Genomic DNA, 25,741 nt, shown 5'->3' with positions numbered 1-25,741 from the left:
TATGGGGGAAGGGGGAGGGGGGAATCCTGGCACTCTGCTACATCCTTTCCTGCCAAGGATAGAGCAGTAAACCTGATAGAATTACTCTTATAATGTTTGATATAGGTCCACATACACCATACATTTCCTGCTGCTTTGAAGCAGGAAACTGAAATTTTCCACATTTGAAAGCGACGGGTTCATGGAGATAAGTGCAATAGCAAGCAGCCTACTTTGCTGCTGACAGAAACACATCCTCCTCCCCATTTCCCCCACCAATGTTTTCTGTGTTCATCGCAAACTACACTTGCTCTGAGCTGCTCTCCTCCAACTACACCATTGAGAAGTCCATCAAACAGTTGGATGTGTACTCTCAGTTCAGTATGCAGCAAAACAGGTGTGTTCTATAGTGGATGCACCTGGGTGTATTGTCAGCAGTTGCAGGACTAAAGAATCTTTCAAAAAGCCAGTTTGGGGAGGGGGGGGGGGCGGAAATCAGTAGGTAAATCAAAATCAGTTTTTATAGCGACAAAAAAGTCTCACAAATGATCAATTAATTGTTGAAACAGAAGGACTTCACAGGATGCAATTGTCTTTAATCTACAGTTATGCATGGATTTTTTTAAATTAAAAATTCTATTAAACAGTTGTGTACTATTTAGTATTTTTCCATTTTTTTTCTTCCAGTCTTTAAAACACACCTTCACAAGCTGCTGAACATAATGCTTTTCCATCTTAATGAAAACCTCTCTCATGACCTGAGCGCATTCAGTAAATAATTATTAAGCTCTGGCGATGGCTTTTGCAGGAGTCTTGGCTTAATAAAATGCCGTAAGTTGATTTGCTTGAATGCCTATTCACTTGGGGACACATTGTTTAGAAAACTTTATCACCATATCTCTAAGCAGGGTAAATGTAAAGAGGCAATATCTAGAAGTTGCAAAGGTCACAGTAATAAAGGATTTTACAGTTTGTCTGTTAAAAGCTCAGAGGATAGTTATAAGTTCAAAATACATAAAAGAGACTTTCAAATATATTGGTTAAAAATAATCACTATAAAATAATTTAATGTGGATATATGTAATACACCTCAATTTAACCAGGAGATGTCAGTAAAAAAAGAAAAAAAAAAGCTTCGAGATAAAACCAAGAATTTCAGCAAAGGAAAATTTGCCCTACACGTATCCCTGTGTTGATGCATTAAGAAATGAGCGTCAGTATAATAAATAAGAAACAGAACTAATCATGTCATCCCAACCCGCACAGTACATTTATATCCTATATCAAACCCTGCTTGAGCCCAACCACCACCATGTTTTGCTTAACAATTTCAAAAAGTCATTAAAAACAAATTAAAGCATTTCTAGGTTCCCCCTACCGAAAGTTGCTATCTCTGTCTTAGCCAGTCAGACACAGCTGTTGTAGCTTCAAACGAGGTGACGAGGATAAGTTAACAGGCACAGTATTTTTAACTCTCAGAACAAAGCCTCCATCACAATCAGACAATTTGTTCAGAGTGCTGTTTCTGAAATAAAGTCTCACTTACAGATAGAAGCTTTCAAAGGAGCATGGCATGAACATCTGAACTCTAAGAGCTTCCATCTCCCCCCCCCCCCGCCCCCCACCTCTTTAAGGTGTTCTGCAAGCCCTTGGAGAAGAGTGAAAGTCAAACTAAGTCCTGGCAGTGGATATGTCACTAGGGGTGGTTCCAGATAAGACCCTGGCAACTCCAATCCAAGCAGAGTTCTGTGCCAGAATGGTGCCCTAGCGTCTGTCTGCATCAACAGACCTGTTTAATCCAGCACCTACCTGGGGCGGGGGTGGGGTGGGGGGGGGAGTGCTGCTTGTCACAGTAAAATGAAAAGCCTCATTTAAAAGTGAATGGGAAGAAATTCAGAGTCAGGGTTCCACAAGGTATGATAGACTTATATCTTACCAACAAGATATTAAGCTACTTCACAAAGTACTTGATCAGAGAATCCCAGAACAGTAGATATACACATGCTGTGCCATGATTTGAAGAAATAAAGAATGGTCTGTAGCTTTAGGGTCCAATCCTGCAAAGACCTACACACAAGTAACTACACTGCTAGTAGGCCCACTGACTTACTGAAACTTTAGCCGGATACTGAGGGGTGGTGTGGGGGAGAGGAGGAAGAGACAGAGAGAGAGAGAGAGAGAGAGAGAGAGAGAGAGAGAGAGATGCTACCGAAAGCAGCTGTCCCATTCACAAATTAATGGCCTGGTCACACAAGCACTAATGCTCACTTACTCTGCAGTCGGAGAGCACTGGCTAGCAAAGGATCCCCTAGCAACCAGGACTTTCACAGAAACTGAACAACTCAGAAGACCAGAGGGGCCAGGAGAAGCAGAAGGGTACAGGAGGGACTGCAACAGTAAGTGACCTCTATTTCTGTTGGCTTCTGGGAGATGAACCCCTTCTTGCTTCCACCATGGGACAAACTCTGCTATCAGGCAGAACAACTTTTGGAAACGCTGTGTGTGAAAGCTTGGAGTTTACTGCTCCTTAGGCAGATGCAGCCTATGTGTGGGAAGACAGGGCCTTTAAATATGTATTTTCTTTAAAGTGTAAACCATTTTCACCTTCCAAGTTTAAGAAAAGGAAACCAGGTCCTCCTGGTCATAAGGACATAGCTGTAACAGGTTTCAGAGTGGTAGCCGTGTTAGTCTATATCAGCAAAAACAAGGTGCCACAAGGACTCATAGCTGTAACAAACACTATAGTCAAAGCTATACTGATGTCATTAGTTGACTCCATTAGAACTGTTATAGAACCTATTTTCAGCTGTGTTTGAAAGACACTGAGGCAGAATCCCCAAACAGAAGACGGAAAAACGGTTAGGTAAGGTTGACTTCCAGCTTACCAGCAATTGCAAGGTGTCAAAAAATAATCTAAAGATGTAGCCGACTTTAGTTAATACAGAATTATCCAATAAACTTTCAAAGCCTTGCACCATGAGAACAAACTTACGCTTTTCTTTCACAGGTATCTGCTATGAGCTGGCTTTAAAGATTTGCCTTTCACTTGAAAGTCTTATTAGTCACCTTGTTAAAGACTTTTCCAAGCAATTCAGACACTACTTTCCTTACTGATAAAAAACGTGTTTGCAAAAAACAGAGTACCTGCTACAATAAAAGCCAAAGGTGGTAAAATGGAGCAGACAGGAGATAACACCACCCTGATAATCTCTACAGTTTAGGAGTTTTGTAATGTAAAATTTACCTTCTTTATCTAGGTAAACAAATAGGAAGATAATACTGTCGCCAATGGGTAGACAAAAAAAGTTTGTTAATTTCACTACACTACAGCTTTACAACTGGTTGGCCCTAAAATCTGACCTCATGTCATTTAGTTAAAAGAATAATGAGTTATGTTGATTATCAATTGACTGTTGGGACCTGTAAACTCACTCCTGTGAGCAGCCCCACTGAACGAAAACAGGAATAACTCAAGTTGAGTGTTCTCAGTTTCTGCACTTATTTCTCATTTATCGGATCCTCTCCAAGGGGAAAAAAAAAAGTTTACAGTGGTGTAGTAATTCAGGAACTAAATTCCTCTGTTCATCCTGGATTCTTTGTTTACTGACTTAACTTGTTACAATTTTGTTTGATAATAATTTCTAAACAATTCAAAGGTTCCCTAAATCTCATCTCTTTACACACACGACATCCTGGTTCAGTTGTATTGAATAAACAGGACTTTTAAAAGTGAGAAACGGAAATACTCACGTAAGACTTGATTAAAGAATCACAAACAACCAGAATAATGAAAAATCACAATGCAAATTCTGTGCTCTGGTACTCTTAGATCTACTTTCCCATCAACATGTGCACCTTATTAACAGTAATGCATGTTACATACCTGGAGAAAACAAGCCCCCACCATAATTTCTGTTGCAGAGACAATTCTAAGATCAAAGTGATCCTTATTATATAACATACAAACTCAGCATTGCCAACTTTAAGATAAATACCAAATATCATGGCTAAAGTCCCACTTCCTGGAGGCAAGCGATTATGCAAACAGGTCACCAAGAGAAAAAAAAGGGGGGAGAGGGGGAGGGAAGAATAAGTTTCTAGCCCTCTTAGTTGCCAAGAAAAGCTTAACAAGATTTAAAACTAAATCAGAAAGCAAGCAAAAGTAACCTCAAGTTATTTTTTAAAATATTTTTAAGCCGCTCATGATTTTGGGGGCCTGACTCATTGCTTTTGAAGGCTTGGGGTTGTCAATTCAGCTAATTCTGAAGCCCTATATCTGACTCCTTCCATTCCTATGCCCATTGCAAAAAGTCGGGGAGAGGGGAATGTGCAACAAACGTGGTTTGCCCTGATGCTGTTGTGGGCATACTTCAGTGCCCAGTGGAGATTACAGTAGCTGCACACTACTCTAATTTATCTTGGACTGCCCATAGTCTGCTTGCACCTGTGGGCAGCCATGAAATGCTAGCTGGCCACACACCCCTCGTTCCCCTTTTACAACAGGTCAAGGTTATAAGGGGACCATGAGTGTGTTGAGTATGTTGCTCAGCCAGCTCTATGTCAGCTGGGGAGTGCTCCTTCTCGGAGGATATTCCTTGCGGAGATCTGCTTCCTTTAGCCATTACTTTATGTCACCAGAAAAGGTGAAAGAGACCACAGGGCAACACACAATCAGGCCAAGGTCTCTGGAGTGTCTACTCATCTCCAGGTATCAGTCAAAGGGACATTATCAACTTAAATGTAACTTGAGTTTGCAACTTTTTCTCTTTAAACTTATTGTTCCTACAGGTTAGATTGCTATAAACTGGAGGAGACTGAAGGAAAACCTTCATGACGCTTTTCGCTTGCTTTAAGTATTTTGCAGCAATTCCTTTAATCAGCTTTACTGTTTCTCCTACAGTCAATTTGTATCCCATTTGTGTGAGTCTTTCACACAGCAACAAGGAAGAGAAAACACACCTTTTTAAAAAGAATACAGAAATGTGATTGTAAAACCCCAAAAGTTAGCTAAGGGATCTTGGGCGCAGGAATAGGGCCTGGAATATATTTTTAGTGACATTTTAATGCCTATTATTTATTTAGACCATACCATGAACTTACATGGTGCTTTACACGGAAAAAGAGCAATAAAAGGAAGACAACGGTTAATCAATAAAGCTAAGGTGTTTGAAGTTGGAAATTCTGATTCTTTTTATACCGAGGCAATAAGGAAGTGAAAAAGGAGGAAACTGCCCTAGAGCAATTGGCGGACAGCAAGCAAAAACAAGTAGATTTTGAGAATTAGCTTTAACCACTGAAATCAGTGGAGAGGCTCCCATATACTTCAGTGGAAGTTTGATTGGATCCCTTGTGTTAGCGGAAGACTGTGCATTTAGAGAAATACATGTAAAGTATACAAGTAGCCATGTTGCCTAACACCATGCTAATACATAAATCATATCCCTCAATGCCAGAAGGGACCATTATGATTATCTACCCTGATGATGAAATGACTTCCTGCATAAATATAACTCAAAACAACCTCACCCAATAATTTCTGCATCAAGTAGTTTCTGTTTGAACTATGGCATATCTTTTAGAAAACCATCCTGTCTTGATTTAAAGGCTACAAGTAATGGAGAACCCACCACAACCCTAGCTAATATTTAATTCTCCTCATTTAAAACTCTGCTCTTTATTTCTCGTCTGAATTTGTCTATTCACAGTGCACATAAGGGGGAAAAAAAAAGATACTAACTCTGCAGATCACTACATCCAATATAAAAAAAAAAATGGGCCAGAGGATGTTGTGAAGGCCAAGACTACCAGTACCACAGGATTCAAAAAAGAACGAGGTAAGTTCATGGAGGACAGGTGCACCAATGGCTATTAGACAGGTTGGGCAAAGATGATGTCCCTATCCTCTTCTTGCCAGAAGCTGGGAATGGGTAACAGGGGATGGATCATTTGATGATTCCCTGTTCTGTTCATTCCCTCTGGGGCACCTGGCACTGGCCACTGTCGGAAGACAGGAGACTGGGCTACATGAACCTTTGGTCTGACCCAGTGTGGCCGTTCTTGTGTTCTAAGTTATAAATTATATTTTAAGCCAGATGTGGCTCAATTAATTAAATGAAATATCACATTTTAAATAAATGTATGAATGCACAGTTTCTGCATTATGCTTCTGGTAAACACCAAGAAGATAAATGTTTATGAATGGATACCCTTGAGTCAATAATATAAACACTCACTCATCGTTATAGCAGAAATAAGGTTGTATATAAATAATTTCCCAGTTTCATTCTGGGACTCCTGCAGAACAAAACAAATGGATCCGTTTCAGAGCGTGTGTGAAATGAAAGTTTACATATTAGAACACATGATCTTTAGAACACAGTGAAGAGCAAAAACTAATCATTACCAAAAATACATTTAAAAAAATATTCCTGTTTCAGCTCAAAACCAGGCTTGCTTTCAAGCAAAAAAATACCAAGTTTAACAGTTTTGTCATAGCATTGATTCAGTTTCATAGAGTTTTAGCAAAATGTAGACACATCAGATTTGATTCTTTTCTTAATATCTTGCTCAGGCCTACACAGAGTGAGGCAGATATGGAGCAGGAACACTCCTTAACCTTCTTCAAAGTGTATGCACTTTTTTAAAAAGCAGCCAAATTGACAAAATGTATTTACAAGCCTATTACTAGACACTTTTAATCCTCTTTGGTTGCTGACAGTATCACCCTTGAATGGCTATTTCTATTCAGAGTTAGGGGTATATTTGCTGAGGAAAGGTTGCCAACTCCTGAATCATGTAAACAGGAACGAGAGCCAGAAAACGTTTCACTGGACTCTGAAGTTCACATCTGCCTTCGTTACTGTGACAAAAGGCAAAGGCAGGGATTTAATTTATAGCCTATAAATCCTGCAAGGACTTCATCACAAAACCTTGGTGAGAGAGTTCAGGATTAACTGGGTTAAAACATTTAGATCTTATTTATTTAGCACTCAGGACCGTGGCACATTACTTGCAGGAGCATTCACCCAACTGCAGGGGCTCTCAAACTGGGGTTTGGAACACTTCAATTTCTGTGCAAACACAGGCACCAGTTTTACCATGAGAACATCAAAAAGGCCCCATGGCTTCTCCATCAACTCCTCTCCTTCTGAAAGGAAAGGCAGACGTCGTCTGTGCCCATCACTGTGGTACCCAAGACCCTGATTTCATCTTCACTCATCCCTATATCTTCCCAAAGAGGAGCAGGAAGGGATAGAATTGGGATCCCCTCATCTTCTCTCAGTGAACATAAATATGGGACTAACACTGCAAATGGTCACTGACAGTTTGTAGCCCTATGTCTATCCCTTTTTCAAGGCTATGATAGATTTTGTACAAACTATGCCTTGAGATCATCTGAAAACTCACAATTTGCTCATCATTATTGTCCTGGTTAAATGTGTGTGGCAACATTGTATGTAAAGTTATAAAATTCTAATGTATGACATTACTGAGACATGTTCCAAGTTTAGAAAAGCAGCCAGTCACAAACCAGAGACAAAAGGCAAATTGATGCCACTGCCAGGTGTCAATGAAACCTTGGACCGGTCACCTCGTTGACTGGCCACTCTTTGGCAGGAAAAAGGGTATGAGCGAGAAATTTACATCTTGGCAAAGTCCCCACAGACTTTGTCTCCTGAACCTCAGTTGGAGATGACTCTCAAAGAGGAGGAAAAAGTATAAAGAATGGGGAACAGGTGCCCTAAGTTATTCCTCCTATTCTCTCTACCCACAGCAGCCACAACATCTGATGAGCAAAGAAACAGCTCTGGACTGAGGGAGAGATCCAGTCTGGAAGGAGTTCAGCCAGTAAGACTGCTGAAGCACGTTGTGAGAGACTTTTGCTTTGAATCCACTTAGCCTGTTAAGTTAGGTATTAGTTGCATTTTACCTTTTTGTTTCTTTGTAACCAATTCTGACTTTTATGCCTCATTACTTGGAATCACTTTAAAAAAATCTTTCTGTAATTAAACTTGTTTTATCTTAACAGTGTGCTTGGATTGAAGTGTTTGGGAAACTGCATTTGAGATAACAGGATTTGTGCATATCATTTTCTATTAATGAAATGACAGGCTTTGTATGAGCTTGTGTGATCCAGGAGAAGGCTGGGCAGTACAGTATGTATATTTCTTGGAGAAAGTCTGGGACTGGAAATTTGCTGGTGCTGCTCTGAGGTGTAATTAAGAATGGCTGGCCATAGCACGTACACAGTATAGCTAGCAATAATTTACATGCTGGTTGTCTGTGAGCAGACCAGGAGTGGTTGCTCTCGCAGCGAAGCAGCATAAAAAGTACACCAGGTTGGAGAATTGAGAGGACAGCTGTTCAACAGCACAGATTGTACCCTAGAGAATGTCTGTCACCAAATACCACAAGTTGCTCTTTGGCACTGAGCTTCTGAAAAGTCATGTTTTTATAACAGTATCCTGTATTACATGACTGGGATGGAATACTGTGGGTGGAACCAACAATTTAAACCTAATTAGATTACATTTCCTTGAATTGTCTACAAAAATGCAGAAGGCCAGAACAGGTCATCATAGCGGTGGTCCCTTTTGGCCTTACAATTTATGAATTTTTGTTCAAGAAAAAAGAAACGTGAGTTGGCACAAGAATTCACGTATGCCTGAAGCACAACCGCCTTTCCACGCCTCATACATTGGAGAAATTGTTCATCTTTATAGAGAAGCTGCTGCTAGAACACTGCCACAGTCGTCATCAGCTGGTGTTACTGACTATGGAACTACTCCAGCAGGTGCTTCTAATGGATGCACCTGGCTGCTCAAGAGTTTACAGTGACAGATTGCCGTCTCTCTCTTCATGCTGGTATACGTACCATCCACGACTTACCCCCCTTTGCATACCCCCTCCTGAATACAAAGCATCCCCTAGAATAGCAAAACACACCATGACATTGACAAGTAAAATGGAGGAATCCCATTCCACCACATTTTACTCTAGTGTAGATCTCACACACACCCTCCAGAAAAGGGGCCTATCTGTCTACTTTTTTTTTTGCACTTAACTCTGCCTACTGTTAAGACTTTCGCAAAAAGAAAAGGAGGACTTGTGGCACCTTAGAGACTAACAAATTTATTTGAGCATAAGCTTTCGTGAGCTACACAGCTGCTACTCTGAAACCTGTTAAGACTTTGCTACTCTTCATTCTGCCTTCTATTTGTTCCCATAGTTAGTATCTTTGGTACCCTGGTGCCAACCCTCATAACAGAACTTGCTTGTTTTATTAACGAAGCAATTATGAACTATTTACAGGTGGAACTGATGTAAAACGAACACGAAACGTGCTATGGTATACAATTCATGCTTACTGAACAAGCACCAAAAGCCAAAGCCACTCTTAATATATGCTTGTCCTCATACTTGCTGATGCTTCATACTAGATGCCCAGCGTTAATCTTGTTTGACAAACAGAGGCAGCCCTGCTGGTTTTGAATTTTTCTGTACTTTGCTAAAAGAACTAAAAACAAAGTCTAACTGCATACTCTCATACACTAGATGGAGCCTTGTCTCTTATTTCACCTCACCTGTCAAACTTCATTTAGCTATTCTCAGATTCCTTTGCACAAGGAATTAGAGTTCAAGGGTAAAAGAGGTGAGGGGCACTGGTGTAGTGGTTAAAAGAAAAAAGAGTGGGTAAACTCTTAATCTAAACTCTGTATTCCCCAAATGAGAAGTGGGTAAACGCAGTCAAGGTTCCTTCCCCACTGTGAACTCTAGGGTACCGATGTGGGGACCTGCATGAAAGACCCCCTAAGCTTATTCTTACCAGCTTAGGTTAAACACTACCACCACCAAAGTGTTACACAAAGAAGAGGGGAAGTGCCCACTTGGAAACGTCTCCCTCCCCCCGCCCCCCCAAAACATCACCCCAAGCACTACACCCCCTTTCCTGGGGAAGGCTTGATAAAAATCCTCACCCATTTGCATAGGTGAACACAGACCCAAACCCTTGGATCTTAAGAACAATGAAAAAGCAATCAGGTTCTTAAAAGAGAATTTTAATTAGAAAAAGTAAAAGAATCACCTCTGTAAAATCAGGATGGTAAATACCTTACAGGGTAATCCGATTCAAAACATAGAGAATTCCTCTAGGCAAAACCTTAAGTTACAAAAAGACACAAAAACAGGAATATACATTCCATTCAGCACAACTTATTTTATCAGCCATTTAAACAAAACAGAATCTACCGTATATCTAACTAGATTGCTCACTAACTCTTTACAGGAGTTCTGACCTGCATTCCTGCTCTGGTCCCGGCAAAAGCATCACACAGACAGAGAGACCCTTTGTTTCTCCCCCCTCCAGCTTTGAAAGTATCTTGTCTCCTCATTGGTCATTTTGGTCACGTGCCAGCGAGGTTATCTTAGCTTCTTAACCCTTTACAGGTGAAAGTTTTTCCTCTGGCCAGGAGGAATTTAAAAGTGTTTACCCTTCCCTTTATATTTATAACAGCAGTGTACCCATCTTTGCCCTCAATTTCACTGCTGGTGAGGGGTAAAATCCTGGCCCAAATGAAGACAGTCGGTTGGGTAAATGCCAATTGACATGGATACGGCCATGGATTTCAACTGGGGTGGGTCTTTTTTAAAAACAACAACAAAAAAAAAAAAAAGACACACAACCCACACACATTCCAATTAAAAAAAAAAATTTACTCCGAAAATTACTTTTAATGAAACACTGCTCTGTAGGCTTCAGAGCATCAAACATCAGATCCCATTTAAAGTTATTGAATGCTCTAGGCTCTCCAGACCACACTGAAGCCTACTCATCTAGCCTTTACCGCATGTACAATCCATCATGGTTTGAATACATGTTGGAGAACTCTATAGTTAGCTTGTGTTTTATTAATTTGTGTTTGCATTTCTCTCCTATTCCTTTAAGTACATTAGAAATCTGAATTTTTACTTTTTGTTCTAATCTTTCATCCAATAAGGAGTTAAATTGCTTAGTAATTTCCTGGGTCTCATTTTTCAATAGTGCTAATACTTTTGGTTTCCTTCAAACACTGCTACCTCTGCTCTTGTCTGGTAAATTAAAAAGAATTATCATTAATGGATTGATGATGCCTCAGTTTGTCACTTGAGATTCTTCTGACTCTGCTGATTTACATACCTAGAGCAAAATAGTTTATGGCCAAAAGCTGTGGTTGAAGTCAGTGGGAATTTTGCTTAAGTGAAGAATGAAGAATTTGACCGAGATTGCTAAAACAATATCTCATCAATCTTCCCTTAGTCATGTTTGGAGGGAAAAAAAAATGTGTTATGTTCAAACCAAACAGTTCACTCTATGCAAACTAGAGTCTCATAATTTTAATGGGACAGTGACAGAACAAAGCCAACCTAACTTCTGGCAAGTTGGCACTCTCCCACTAGGATTTTTCAGTGTGCAACAGGATACTCTGCCTGTGAGTGTGTGTGGAGATAAGGCAAAATAAGCACAGCAGAGAAGACTGCCTAAAGGAGCGACCCGATTCGTTTCGCAAATTAAACATTTAAAGAAGAGTTTGAGAGCTGGCAACACTTTAAAACATTGACTCATGAAATCTGGATGATGCCTCGAGAAGTTTCTGTACTGAGGCTGGTTATTCACCAAGGGTTAATTTCTTTGTTAATGAGATCTTTCTAGCAACCTACTCAAAACTTTAAAGGGTACATTCATGCTGCAGCTCGGGATAGGATGTGCAGCTTCTGTAGACACACCTGTGCAAGCTGCAATCTAGCTTGCTTGCTAAAAATAGAGGGGAGCACATTGCAGGGCACGTCAGTGCAAGCTGCACAATCCCACATGACACCTGCGGATGCATTCTCGCTTATGCAGCCTGAGCTGAAGCTTGCATTGCAGCAACCTCACTTTGTATTTTTAGACAGCGAGCATGGATGCATCTACACAAGCCTAATTCATAGACCAGCTGCAATGCAGATGTACCCTAAGACAGACAGCTTGTTACCTTTTGAGGGCTCAAAGTCATCTGAAGTCACCAACTGATACCACAGGCAAAATGCTACCCCCAATTTGCACATGAAAATTCAGTGTGTAAACAAATCAAAGCCCATTCCAATTTAATGATGTACTCTGTCCATATTATCTCATTCAGGTATAGAAAAAGTTATCTGAAATTTTAAAGGATTTCCATTGACTTGAATGAGCTTTGGATTAGGCCCTCAGAAAACCCAACATTTTAACATAGTAAGTCTGTAGTGGTAGAATCATTTGAAACTAGAATATATTAATTATCAATACAGTGAAACTCCACCCCTGTCGGAAAGTGAGCATAACTGAGAAACACTTGAATAGCCTTTTGCTCTAAGCTCCTACACAACAAATGTGGATTTACTTGTAGAAATATGAATATGGAAAGATTCTAAGAAAACACATTTTATGAAGGATTTGGTACACTGCATTGTCTGGAAAATAAATGTCAACATCTACTGTATTGCAATTTCTTGGAACTCTTTCTGTGCCAACGTTCTTATTGCCCCGTGTACTTCTGTATATTAGTCCAGCTGAGTGAACCAAAGTTCAAAAGCATTGAACTGAAACAGCAAAGAAGAAAATACCTCCAATGTGACCCCTTGTTCTTTCCCATTTTATAAATAACTTGAGTGCCTAGATTTCTGTAAATCCATTAGTTATTGCTTCATAAATAATTACTGGGTTTGGGCTGATTCTGCCTTTTCTTTGACGTACTGTGTCAAGAGTACACCTAAGATTTCTGCAGTTTATATTGGGAACGATACGCAGAACTGAGTATGTGGCTTAGGCGGAGGGAGGGGGGAAATCTAGAAGAGAACAGTCACCATATTCATTGGCAACAGAATTTCAGAGAGAACATTTCTTGTTGACAATTATTTGGGGTAAGTCAAGAGCGCTCAGCTCTCATTTAGGCGCACACACAAAAAACTAGCCAGTGCATATGGGGGCAATGCATACATGCTCCTTTATCTTCCTGTGTTTTCCATGCCTAAAGATGTCCACAATTCCATTGCTGTATCTGGTTCAGTTCATATAAACCACTCAGATTAAGATTTTTAGATTTCACCTCCTCCCCACTATCATTATCAGTGGTCTTTCTGGAGTGTTAAAAATCTGCCTAGGTCAAGAGACTCCATGTCCCTTTAATGTTATGCAGCTGCAAAGTCAGACTGTGAGTAATAAAGTCAGAAGACCAGAAAAATTGAATCTGGAACTAAACCACACAAGAGCGCTGACACTATTTTCCATACAAAGAACTAAAATATGGGCTCTATTTGGCATTTTTAAGAGTATACTTAATGGGAGTTTCATATGATTAAAGTGATTTATGGTTGACATTGGACATGCCAGAATATGAATGGACAGAAAAACAGAGTTAGAAAAATATTTCAAGTTAAGAGGCTAATGTTCACACACACATTTTAAAATATTGACTTACTAAATGCTTCCTTCCTTTTATTTTCTTTCCACAAACTCTCATGTTACTCAGTTTTATCGGAAAGCAAATGTCAGTCAGTCATCTTGGTGAACATTTGCAGAAGCCAAATTTTAAGTTCTGTCGCAAGTATTCACAGTAGAAATGCTTCCATCGTGTTCCAATCAGGGAACAGAAGCAATACCGTATGACTAATCTGAACAATCCAACCAACCGGCATAACTGGGGATCCCTTACCGACAATCCTCCAGGGATATCTGCAGTCCACGTTTAAAAAAAAAAAGGGGGGGGGGCTGGCAGTGCACAAATAACCTCAACACATGCATTCTGAAGCTGTGATCTATTCCTGATTACTCCTGAAGCACGAGAGGTTCAATTGGTCAGATAATCTTATTCACACTGAGCAACTTAATTTTACTGGAAAATTGATACTGAAGGAAAATTTCAGTTGTGTTAGGTCAGCTCAAAAGGAACATAAGCAATTTTCTCACCGACGCATGCATATGTCCAACATCAGATAACACAGTTATCATGGTAAAAGGTAGACATATATTGATGACCGCTTAGTAAGTGTACATCATATGATGAGTCCATGTACAACATTTATCACTCACTTTTAACCATATCAATATTTATTTGCTCTAATAACAATATTTGATAGAGTATCTGTTAGTCTTTAGGGTGTTCTGTCAGTGCATGTATTAGTTCAAAATCAAACATCTGGAAGTGTTAAACATTACACAACTTGCAAAATACTGAATGAATCAAATCACAAAGATTATCCATTTCACCAAGCGTCCCAAGTTCCATTAAGTGACTTGAAGTCGTCTCACTGCCAGGACAGTCTATGGAACAGCATTAGACAATGAGATAATTATGTTTTTTTGATGTACCTTTAAACTTCTTATATTGTCTGTAATCTCTCCTAGGAATAACCAAAAAAAAGTTTGTGGAAGAAACAGCATCATCTACATTATTTTCTTGGTCTGTTCAATGCTCGAATATCTCCATATACAATAATATTTCTGGCAGTAAGACACTGGATTTAATGCTCTAAAAATGCTCCACTGTCGCGGACATCAACACTACCTTCCTGTCACTGTCGTTTGTAACCTTGGGTTAGTTTCTATGCATCTTTCTCTCCATGCCTCCAGACAGTCTCCAAGTCTTGCTTCTTCCTTGGAAAACACAGAAAGAAGCTAACCCTTTTCATTATGTCATCACCAAACCCCTTGTCAAAATAGCCTTGCCTTCCACCTCAAGTACTGCTGCCTTATGTATTTTGTCCTCTGTTCCTCCATCAAGCCAGAGTGTCCAATATGAACATGTGGACACTGATGTTCCAGGCAGGGATTATCTCTGCCGTTACCAACAACTGTATATATGAACATAGGAAAATAAGGTCAAGATTTTCTAGAGTCCCCAGAGACTTTAGTGCAGTGGTCCCCAAACTGTGGGGTGTGCCCCCCTAGGGGGGCATGGAGGAAATCCAGTGGGGGTGCTACAGGGGCCAAGTCAGCCCCCATTGGCGGGTGGGGAGGGAACGCCACCCAGCCCCTCCCCGCCCCCAGATCTGCTCCAGTCCTGCTCCCAGCTACGTCCCAGTCTCCCAGCCGCATTCCCAGGCTCGACTGCGGCTCCATTCCTGGACTCAGATCCACCCTCAGCTGTAGGCCCAACCTAGGCCCCCTTATCCCATGTCTTCCCACCCTCCCCGGAGCTGCAGCCCCTCTCCTGGCCCCTGCTCTGGGGTGGGGGGGAGGGGATGTGGACAGGGATAAGGGGCGGGGGTGACCCTCAAAAGCTTAGTGCCTTTGTTTTTGTTGTCCATCTTGACATCTTAAAAAGGGTCCTTGATTTTCAGAAAGTGCTGAGCGCCTTCTCTTCCTGGCCATCCCAAAGAGTCTTTTAGAGCTCCCAAAGAGCCATCCCAAAGAGACTTTTAAAGCATCCCACACTGGACACCCAGAACTGGAGAAAAGAAATCAAAAACCTAGTCATTGTAAAATCTTGGCAATTTTGCATTTCTTCAGGTCCATGTGAAAATGCATGTATAATAAACATACAACAGATTTTGGTTGGGCTGGAGGAAAGCTCCTTTCTCTAGGAGTTGCCATGAGGTAGCGGAGCCACTTCAAAAGTCTACCTCCAAAAAGAGTCTGGCTACCAAATCAACCAACCACCTTTTGCCCATTTGGATCTATGGCGCTGGAAGACTTTCTCTGGTATTTTTACTGGTCATCATACTGCATGATCTCATGGCAATCCAGAGACATGTACATTTGGTATCTATCTTATAGGCTTAGAGGTTCCAAGACTGGGTTCTCACTGTGGTGGACACTATGCACACATTGGAGCAGGAACTTTTTCTTGATATAACAGCTGACTGTCTGTATAGACTAGACATAGGTATGTGGGAAAGGGAGAATTATCTCCACTTTACAGATAGTGAACCAAGGCAGATTTAGGAGACATTTGCAGAGTCACACAGAGCAGTAGATGCCCAACTCCCACTGACTGTCACAGGAGAGTTGGGCACCTACCTAGTATCTGTGCTTTTGAAAGTGTCCTCCAAGTGACTTGTCTCAGGTCAGATGGAATGTGCGGTAGAGACAAGAATTTAACCCAACTCCCAAGTGCCCGCCCTGGGCCTTAACTACAAGGTCATCCTTCCTCTGTAGCCATGAAGCAAACCCACATTTCTTTCGTTATCACAGGTGGAGTTAACAAGGTATGCAAAAGACACAGCAGAACTTTGGAACAGTGGGTGAAGCCACCAACACCTGTTAACAGGGTGGGTCAGCAGAAGAGTCCTTCCAGCAGGTCACACCACTACAACAATTGAAAAGATCAGCATCCTTCTATCCCAAGCAGTCACAGACACTGAGCTCTCGTCTCCTTTCACCTTTAAGCTCCTCCAAAGCACATTTTGACACACTAGTAGAGCAGAAAGGGGAAGCCTTCGTTGCCTGTGCAATACCCAATCCGCAAACAGAGATTTAGTCTCCAGCATTTTTAGGTGAGGGCTTAAAAGTTATTGAATGAACAAGCATCTAGAGTGTAAAACCGGAACGTGCATATTTTCCCCCTCAAACTGTACTGTAAAATCCTGCCTATTGGAGTTTGAGCTTTGTAAAGACATTTTGATTATTCTATTAAATCATTTTCACATGAAAAAATAACATTCACCTTTTAAAAAGGTTTTTAAACGAGAATACTACACTTAGAGCAATAATGGTATCAAGTAGTATGGATTGTAAGCTTTTAAAATATAAAATAAAGTAAACCAATTGCTTACAGGAACTATGTTCTAGTTCCTTATTTTGCATACCGAATGTTTAATCAAAACCATACACGTGTGGATGATTAAAAACACAAAACTGAAAAGGATTTCCTACAACTATAACCTGTGCATTGAATGCAAAGTCTGGAAAGGCTGAAATACTGAAAGCAAAATTTTCCCCAAAACAAAGAGCAAAAAGCTCTAGGTAAAACGGCGGCAGCAGCAACCCTATGTAAATGGATATTGCAACATCAGCAGCAGCCAGAAAAATACAGTTCACATGCCAAAGCATTTTTATGGGCCAAAGTCTATGGTGAGATAATGGCCTTGAAAAGAATTACATGGGAAGCATTAGCAAGTACTAGCAACAGAGACATACAAAACTATGATAGCTGCAGTGCTTCTACTAATTGCACGGCAGCTCTTTAAAAATGTTGGCTATTAGAAATAAGATTACATCTCATTAATCTTATCTTAATTTGTTAGGAATTTTATATGCGTCTCCATCTATACTCTAAGTGAAACAGAAGAATACGTCAGTAAAACAGAAGTGACAAAAGGTCATTCTACAATAAGGAACATGTAATCTTTTAGGGCCAGAAAGCACTTTGGCACACACCTTTATGCAGGTGAGCAGACTCACAGAGTTCAGAGATACGACGCATTGAGCCTGATTCAACGACTACTGCAGTCAATGGGAGTCTTTCTAGCAAGTTCAATGAAAGTAAAATCAGGCCCCATTTCCTTAAAGCTAAGCATACACTTAGCCTGAATGAGTAATGTGCACAGAAAAAAAAATTAAAAAGTTGTTTCAGGAATTGCATTTAACTCTTGTGATAGCTGGGTTTACTTAAATCATCAGCTCCTGGAGACAAGTGATACGCAAGAACTCTCAGGTTTTCGTTTAAAAAAAAAAAAAAAGTTTCTAGTCATCAAGAGTCACATTTTCAAGCTTTTTCTCCACAACCAAGTGTATCCCCTAAAGACGAAAAGCCCAGAAGGCAACTTTAAAAACAAATCAATCCCTACGTTTATTATTTAAACATCATGACTTTTTTCAAATATCTTCTGGTTTCTCGATTCTTCATTAATACAGTAATAATGAATCCATTGATCAATAGCATGCCAGTCAAAACATATTCCCTTGTGAAGGAATTGTGGCTTGGAGAGCTTCTCTGTAATAATGCTTTTTTCTACCTAACAGCAAAGCGGAAATTAGTACTGACAGTAAACATTTGCACATTAAAGCGTTTGTGAACAAGGGATTAAATGCAAAGAGAGTGAGTTAAATTGAAAAGTCAGAAAAAATCCTAAATACCATTTATTTCATTGAAACTAATGAATCAAAAATGTAAATGCAAGATAGAAAATAAGGGCTCGATCCTGCAAACATGGAGGCACATGAATATTTGTATGTATGTATGTAATAAAGAAACAATATACTCAAAGCATCACCTGAATTTTTCAAACTGGAACAGCCACCATCCCTACCATCACATACAGTATTAGTCAAATTTTCTCAGTCCAACCCATTGAAAAGTTGAATTTTAACTATTTACCACCACAACCAGAAGAATACATCTAGAAAAATAGATTAACACTGTTGTGCTTAAAGTTAACAGGGATGCCAAGGAATACTGAATTGACAGTATATTACTTGGGGATTCCCCCTCCCTCCCCATTTGACATCCTGCTTGCACAAGCCACACTACCAGAGTTAACACTAAAGAAATTAAATGTTTGCCATAGAGAAAAACAAGCAAATTAAAATTCTCTACTGTGGACTCCTGTTTCCAGAGGGTGGAGATGTGTTTGTTCATTCTGGTGCCAGGTCATTTTGAACTATTTATGCTGACCTGGACTTACTAAAATCTTTATATGCAATAAAGCCAATGCTGTGAATCCAGAAAAAATGGTTATTTTAGTTGTTAAATACAGTATGTAGCCAAATCGAAGTGTTACATTTGTACCACTCAATCATTCTCCTCCCTGCAGCTGAGCAAGAAGGGAGACAGCAAGACTCTAATAGCAAGCTCTTAGCATTTCAAAGAGAAAGTGTCTATTTATTCAAGTTTTAGATATGTATTTATTTAAAACAAAGCAAATTTAAGATTTAGAAATGTAAGAAAGTGGCAATAAAGTGAACTGTAACTAGATAGGATTTTAACCAGCAGCATTAAAAAGTCACGAGGAGTTTTGTTACTGATTTCAATAGGAGCAGGAAGAGGCCTTAGTACAATAATCATGGGCCAAATCCTGCCCTCCTAATTTGTATGCGTGGTCCCACTGATTTACATGTTGATTTGTCTTCTTGCGTCTCATCCTTTATCAGAAAAAAAATGCACGTTTGGCATCAATGCAGACTTTAAGCTTAATAACTGCAACCTGTTACAATTGTTCTTAGAGTTTCTTCTATTAGGGTTATGCTCCATTTGTTTTTTCTAATTTAAACATTTCTCTGCTCGTTCCCCTACCCCATTGCAAAAATTTAAAAACAGACATTTTGAACAAGAAGAATATTTATACTAGCAATTAGCAATAAGCAATATGTAAGGATTAGTTCACCCAATTCATGTTGCCCATGAAAAGTGAATAAATTTCTCACTAAGAGAAGCATAATAACCCTATGGATTAATCTGACTAAGGTAAACCTTAATCTTACTACTGGGAAAGAGAAAATGCTGTTCCTTGATTTTATTGGGTTTGTGCAAGTTATACTGGAAACTCCATGGAAAGTTTAAGACTAACTTTCAGTACGTTGTGCAGCAATGACCTAGTAACTCCAGATTCAAGCCCAAGTACACTGAAGTCAATGGGAGTATTTCACCTTTTCCTTAACTTGGACCAGTGCTCTTCAGCACACACACAAAAATGTTGAAAAGCACAGCATGCAAATTTTCAGTTAATACAATGGAGAGTCTATCCTGAAATGACCTCATGACAGCATCACTCCAAATATACATAGTTAAATAGTAAAGGCAGTGATAATGGATATTTTAGTCAAACATGGAAGCCAAACAGCTGATCATTAAAGATCATATAAAGGTCTTGTGCAAACTTGTTGGCCTTTTCCATTTTAGAAAAAGGGCTAGGGAGGAAAGATTTACAATTTAATAAAACTCCTTAAGATGCAGCCAGCAATTCACTCATAAGTACCTCCAAGAGTTTTATCACCCTTATCTTTCCGTTCAGACACTACTTTTGAGTAAGTTCATATACCAACTTCCTTATCTGAACTCCATACACAGTACAAGCCAGACTCTAGTTCTTAATGCATTTCATGCAAACCAACTAACGGCAAGGAGTTAGGAACATGTAAACACAATACCATGCTAGAATGGCTTCCCCCAAAACAGAAGTTGTTTGATACAAAAGCACCATATTTTACACTAACAAACAAAACAAAAAAACTCAAAACTTACCCTCTGAATTCATTTTTTTTTTTTTTTTTTTTAAACTTTTTGACCCAGTGAGGCAAGAGTTCCCAATCAACTGCGTTTCTGATGGCCACAAAACCAAAGCTACACAGAAAGGTCTTACTAAGCACTAGCTTTCAGAAATGGATAGCACTTTTTCCCTCCTACTATCCACCTCCTAGCCTCTGCTATTACATTTGTGCCTGCTTTTTGCTAGAAAACTTCTGCAAATGAAAACAGATGAGTAATGATTGCTACTTTATGAAAGTCCCACACTCATCATCACTAATAATAGCTCTGTTCCTTTTGCTACTCAGAATGTTTAGAGGTTGAAATGCTGCATGAAACACATTTCCTTGCACAGATCCAGTAATGTTTTCCTGTACCATACTAGGCCCTGACCCATCAAACAGTTATGCGTATGCTTAACTTCACAGATATTCATTGGATCATTGACTAGGAGTTGCTCCTCACATAAAGGGATGACATGAGAGAAAAACAACTCGGTTGTTCTGCTTAAACTCTGTTTCATCCATTGGTGATCCCTGAACTTTGTGGGGGAAAAGTCTGAATCCAAACCTAGATCTCAGCTTTCCAACTCAGGGACCTCTGGTATTTGGAATTCCAGAAAGATTATATAGCACCTACCACAACGGGATCCTGGACCATGTCTGGGACTCCTAGGTGCTAGGATAATACAAATAAATAGTAATAATGAATTTTAAAAAGGAAAGTAGAGGCATTACTGTAAGTGACTCGGCCAGTCTGCTCATCACAGGCATGCTTAACTCTCCAACTAACCAACGTATGCAGTGTTTTTGTAACTGTGCTGGTCCCAAGATATCAGACAGATGAGGTGGGTGAGCTACTATCACCTTACCAGACATTAACTAAGGCTGGTGAAGACTAAGTGGAAGTAGGTGGCATTACAGGCAGGCTCCTGGATCTAAAGAGTTGGACCAGGGCTGCCCAATACATAGAGATAAAGTGCATGCTTGTTACTTACTGTGGGCATTCCAAGCAGAGCGCTAGAGTAACAAAGCTTGAAGGCACTTAAGGGTTATAAGGTAAGAGGTGACAACTTTTCACCAGTCTGGATTGCATCCCAGAACATATCAGTTGGCCCAATGAAAGATATTAACTCATCCACCTTGTCCAATTAAACAATAACAGAGACTGAAGTGACTAAACCCGTCCTCCAACTATTATCATGCTGTGTGAGCAAGCAAGCCGTCAAGTGGGGGAGGGGGACGGGGGTGGAGAGGGAGAAGAGAAGAGAAGCTGTGAAATGATAGTGGGAAAACCATGGCAAAAGCCTTTCTTGCACAAACATGGGTATGATTCATCAATTATAACAACCCTTTCATTAAACCCATACGGATTATCCCCAAGTCAATTACAGGAACGCCTGGGCACAATAGAGAGATGTGCCTTTCAAGTGATCCTTTTTCCTGACAGGTCTGCATCCTGACTGAGCTAGCTGATTCATCCAGAAGGTTTCTGACATCTTCCCAGTTTAGGAAGGACCTGTTCAAGTGGTCTTTCTAGGGCGTTACTGTAAACCCTTTATAGAATTGGGAGCGCCTCACACGGCACACTTGGAACTGTTGCATTCTGCTATTCAGTTCTTTAACAGTGGAGTTAAAGATGGACAATTCTTTCTTACTCGGACACAATTAATGATATGAAAGTACATATTAAAGATATTTCATACATATTGCACTATATTTTTGAACAAAGACAGAACATGGTGCATGACTATCTACTCAGATAAAACTTTGGGTATACTTAGATGCCTTCAGGTCTGTACAAAGCTGATTTCTCTTGAATTGGAATGGAAGCATAGCTATTCCCTGAGCAGCCAAGTCACACTAATCAGTCATCAAACTTCATTCATAAAGCTCCTACTTTTAGCATAGCCCTGTATTTAAATAAACTGCAATAAGGTTTTAGGGCCTAGTCCTAAGCTGCCTGAAGTCAGCAGAAAGACTCCCACTGACACCAACGGGCTTTGCCTCAGGCCCCTTGGCAAGATGAATTAAGAGCAACTACTCATTTTGGGTACACAAATTGACACTTTTACAAAGGGACTGATTTTGAGAGCACACAGGCCTGCCACTTTAAAGTGTGTCAAACTGGGCACCTGAAAAAGGAAGCACCCAAAATCATGTGTCATTATTGATCATCTTGGCCTTTATCCTTCTTAAAAGGTTAATTAAGTTTTCACTAGTTGTCACAGATGCTAGCAAGCACCCTCTCCTGGCCTTCCTCTAAGACTGCTGTGAGAAGAATCCAAGCCTCTGTTCTCTGGATCCCCTGGGTTCCTCCCTTAGCACTTTCCTTGGGCACCGACTCGCAGTCTGTTACCCCTTCTCAGAAATGGGGCTCCTCAACGCTAACTCCCAAGATACCCCAACTTACTTAAACATACGGCTCTCCCAGAACTTCACCTGAAAGGTGTGAAGCTTCTAGTCTAACTAGACTGCCACAAGGGAAAGCAGTAGTTGTGAAGCAGTTAAATACAGAGCGACAATTTGCACTAACACTTTTATGCTCTTTTACACTTAATCATGTAAAGCAAGCACAGGAGAGTACAAATCATACAGAACACTAAAACGCATGTCCCTGCCTCAATCTTACCACTCCAGGGCAGTCTCGGGGCTGAGGTCCAAGTCCTTTGGGCTCAGGAAAGTGGGCAGGTCTCCCTTCCCCATGCGGCTGCTACCTGCTATGTGGCCTCTCCCTCCTGGAGTCACCTTCCTCAGCTTCTGTGACTTTGCTCTCCCTTGCCCCATGCTTCCTCTTGACATCTGGCCCCCTCTGTTCCTGTGTGGCTTTTCATTTAAATCTCTTCTGGTCACCTGGCCTCTTTTGTTCTCCTCCTGGTAACTTTCCACTGCACTTACATACACCCTCCCTTCAGAGGAAACAGCTTAAAAAAATATCTAAGGATGCAGCTGCTTTTTTAACATAACATTCCACGAGGTTTAAGTACCATTATTAATATTAAGCGTTTCCCATTGTCCCTGTCCTGGTACGTATCTCCTACAGGGCCTGTCAGCAATGGTATATCCACATACCTGTAGGCACAGATGATACAGATCTTTTTTTCCCATAATACATCACAATATCAATCAGAATGCATAAGCTGTGCAGACATAGCTCCAGTTCATCACACTAGTGTATTGATATTTCCAATTTCTACTCCATGACATTTGGCTCAAATACATGTTACCTTCTATAAAGACTTCTGCTGAGGCATAAAAAGGTTCTTTATTCATTTGTAAATGTACTTTTTACTGTTTCACAGTACGATGTGATAATAGAGTACCACTGTTGCACAACAGGAAGCTGAATTATTGGGCCAAATTCATTCCCATGTAACTCCACTGGAACTGAATGAGTTTCAAAAGAGATGATTTAGCTCACTGTTTATTAGCACATACAGCACCAAACATGAGCCCCATTATGCTTTGCAATGTACAAAAAACAAAACATGAAGGCTAAAAAATTACTGCACAAAGAGCTTAAAAGCAGTAAGAAAGCTTTGGACTGATTTTTAAAACTAGATGAGAGTATTAAAAATGAAATCCGTTCCAAAATGGAACCAAATTATCTGATACTTGAAACTGAAGTGCAGAAGTGGCAAAATATCATACCTAGATCCTGAGATGAGATTCTTAAAGCACATATTGGATATACAATCAAAGGGTAGTTACTGTAAAAACTATTTTTTTTTGGTTTCAGAACTTAGAATACCAACATTTTGATCTTGATTCCAGCCTCAGAAGGAATCTGTGCAAGTGTAAAGAGAAGCACAGAATGGGAGTAATTATAGAAAACCAAACAAGCAGTACTGTAGTTGTGAATGGACTGCTGACAATAGATGGAAAATGCAGGGACACCAGCAGTGTAGTAATTACAATAATGTTATTTTAAAAGTCTACTAGGACATAACTCTCTCTGCTGTGAAAAATCTGATTTAGGTGTTATGTTTAATAATACTGATCAAAATAAGAACAAAAACAGAGCTATGATAGTGATTCACTTTTAGATTCTTGCACTAACAAGAGAGACGCTTACATTATTCACTCTGGAAACAGAACTAGTCTGGGAAAGATTTACATCTTAAAAAAGGGAACAGCCAACAATATGAATAACAACAGAATCATCACAACTCAACATAAAATGTAAAAAAGGAAAGAGGAACATACTACCATTGACCAGTCAGATTTAATCTAAAAACTTGTTAAATGAACAGAATAATGGACAGAAATCACCACAGAGAATAATGACAATATTCCGAATAAAATTATACACATTCCTCTTCCTAAGGATGTTGTTCTCAGAGATTCAACCAATCTGTTTGCTCACTACATACTGAACTCATTCCACAAAGGCTAGACACCTGTCTGATTGGAACGGCTGTTGATCACTAGGCTAAATGTGAACATCTTGATCCATAGGTGATGGTTTCCACATTCCATCATCATTCTCTTAACGTATCTAGTGCCTTTCCATATATTTCCTCAGTGTTTTAGAAAACAAGACATCACGAGATCTGAATTGACATTTAGAGCCTTCTTTTGTTTATATGCTTCCTAATTTAAAATTAGGAAACAACTGAAGAGAGTTTCTGAAAAAACACCTTAAAAAAAGAAAAAGAAAAAGGGGAAAAAAAGCTCCAGCCTTCCATACAAAGTATGTGAAAGTCAGAGCTGGTCAGGAACTGGAAGGAAATTCCAACATTTCCTGTTTTTGTTTGTTGCCAATCAGAACAAAAAGCTGAAATGTAGAAATTTCCTGCAAAGTGAAAATTCCAAAAAGTTTTCGTTCAGGACTAACAGCGGTTTGTTTCAATTCATTTGAAATGGACTTTTGTATTGAATATATTATAAACATTTTTGTATAAAAATCTAACCAAAATATTTTGTCTTTTCAGTCAAAAGCAGCCAAAAATCAACATGTTCCCATGAAACATTGTGGATATTTATTAACCTGCACTGAAGGTCGTTCTGTTGAACATTTTTTTGACCAGCTTTATTGAAAACATTTTACAAAGTGGCAACGTAAAGCAGAGAGGGGATCTTTACAGAGCTGACTGTGGAGACGGTCGGAGGCAGAAAGGAAAAAAATAAAAGACAATAGATGAAGATCAAGTGAATTAAAAAGAGAAACCTGAAACATATTCAAGAGGTAAAAGGCTGGTAAATATGCTCAGAGACTAGTTACAATCAAGGGACTGGGGCATCAGATTCAGATGTAGGCGGGTGACAGTGCAAGATTTTTAAAGAAATATAGTGACTCATAGCTAATTTCATATATGGGGCAGCATAAGTACAGGAGCAGCCCATACAGAGTAAATGGACAGGAGACAAACTGGGAGGAAGTGTGTATAAGGGTGAGTAGGTGGTAGAAGGTCAGAGAGGAGTTTAGGAGCAGCAACTCCATGGAGCTTTTTCAAAACCAGTGTGAAATCTTAGCTGCAATGAAATCAATGGGAGTTTTACCACTGACCTCAATGGAACCAAAATTTCATCCAATGGAGGGCAACACTGAACACGCAAGTTTTATTGCAATAGCTGTCTGCT

At 39.9% G+C, this 25,741-nt stretch overlaps 1 protein-coding gene across 8 annotated transcripts in view; it reads right to left on the bottom strand.

Annotated features, from left to right (window-relative positions):
- MITF (melanocyte inducing transcription factor) overlaps window positions 1–25,741 on the bottom strand; it is a 162,339-nt gene that overhangs the window by 72,554 nt on the left and 64,044 nt on the right. For 2 of the 8 annotated variants that reach the window (XM_037905750.2, XM_037905751.2), the window contains exon 1: window positions 1,526–1,616. The exons of 5 other annotated variants lie outside the window; for them this stretch is intronic. In XM_037905750.2, coding sequence (XP_037761678.1) covers window positions 1,526–1,581 — 56 coding nt within the window. In that variant the 5' untranslated portion in view covers window positions 1,582–1,616. Of the gene's footprint in view, window positions 1–1,525; window positions 1,617–20,156; window positions 20,327–25,741 lie in introns of those variants that run through there. One more of the 8 variants, XM_037905756.2, reaches the window with a different exon arrangement.

This window comes from Chelonia mydas, chromosome 7, assembly GCF_015237465.2.
Source record: "Chelonia mydas isolate rCheMyd1 chromosome 7, rCheMyd1.pri.v2, whole genome shotgun sequence".
NCBI classification, from domain to species: domain Eukaryota; kingdom Metazoa; phylum Chordata; order Testudines; family Cheloniidae; genus Chelonia; species Chelonia mydas.
The sequence above is the reverse complement of the archived record's forward strand: the minus strand, read 5'-3'. Positions and strand labels throughout refer to the sequence as shown.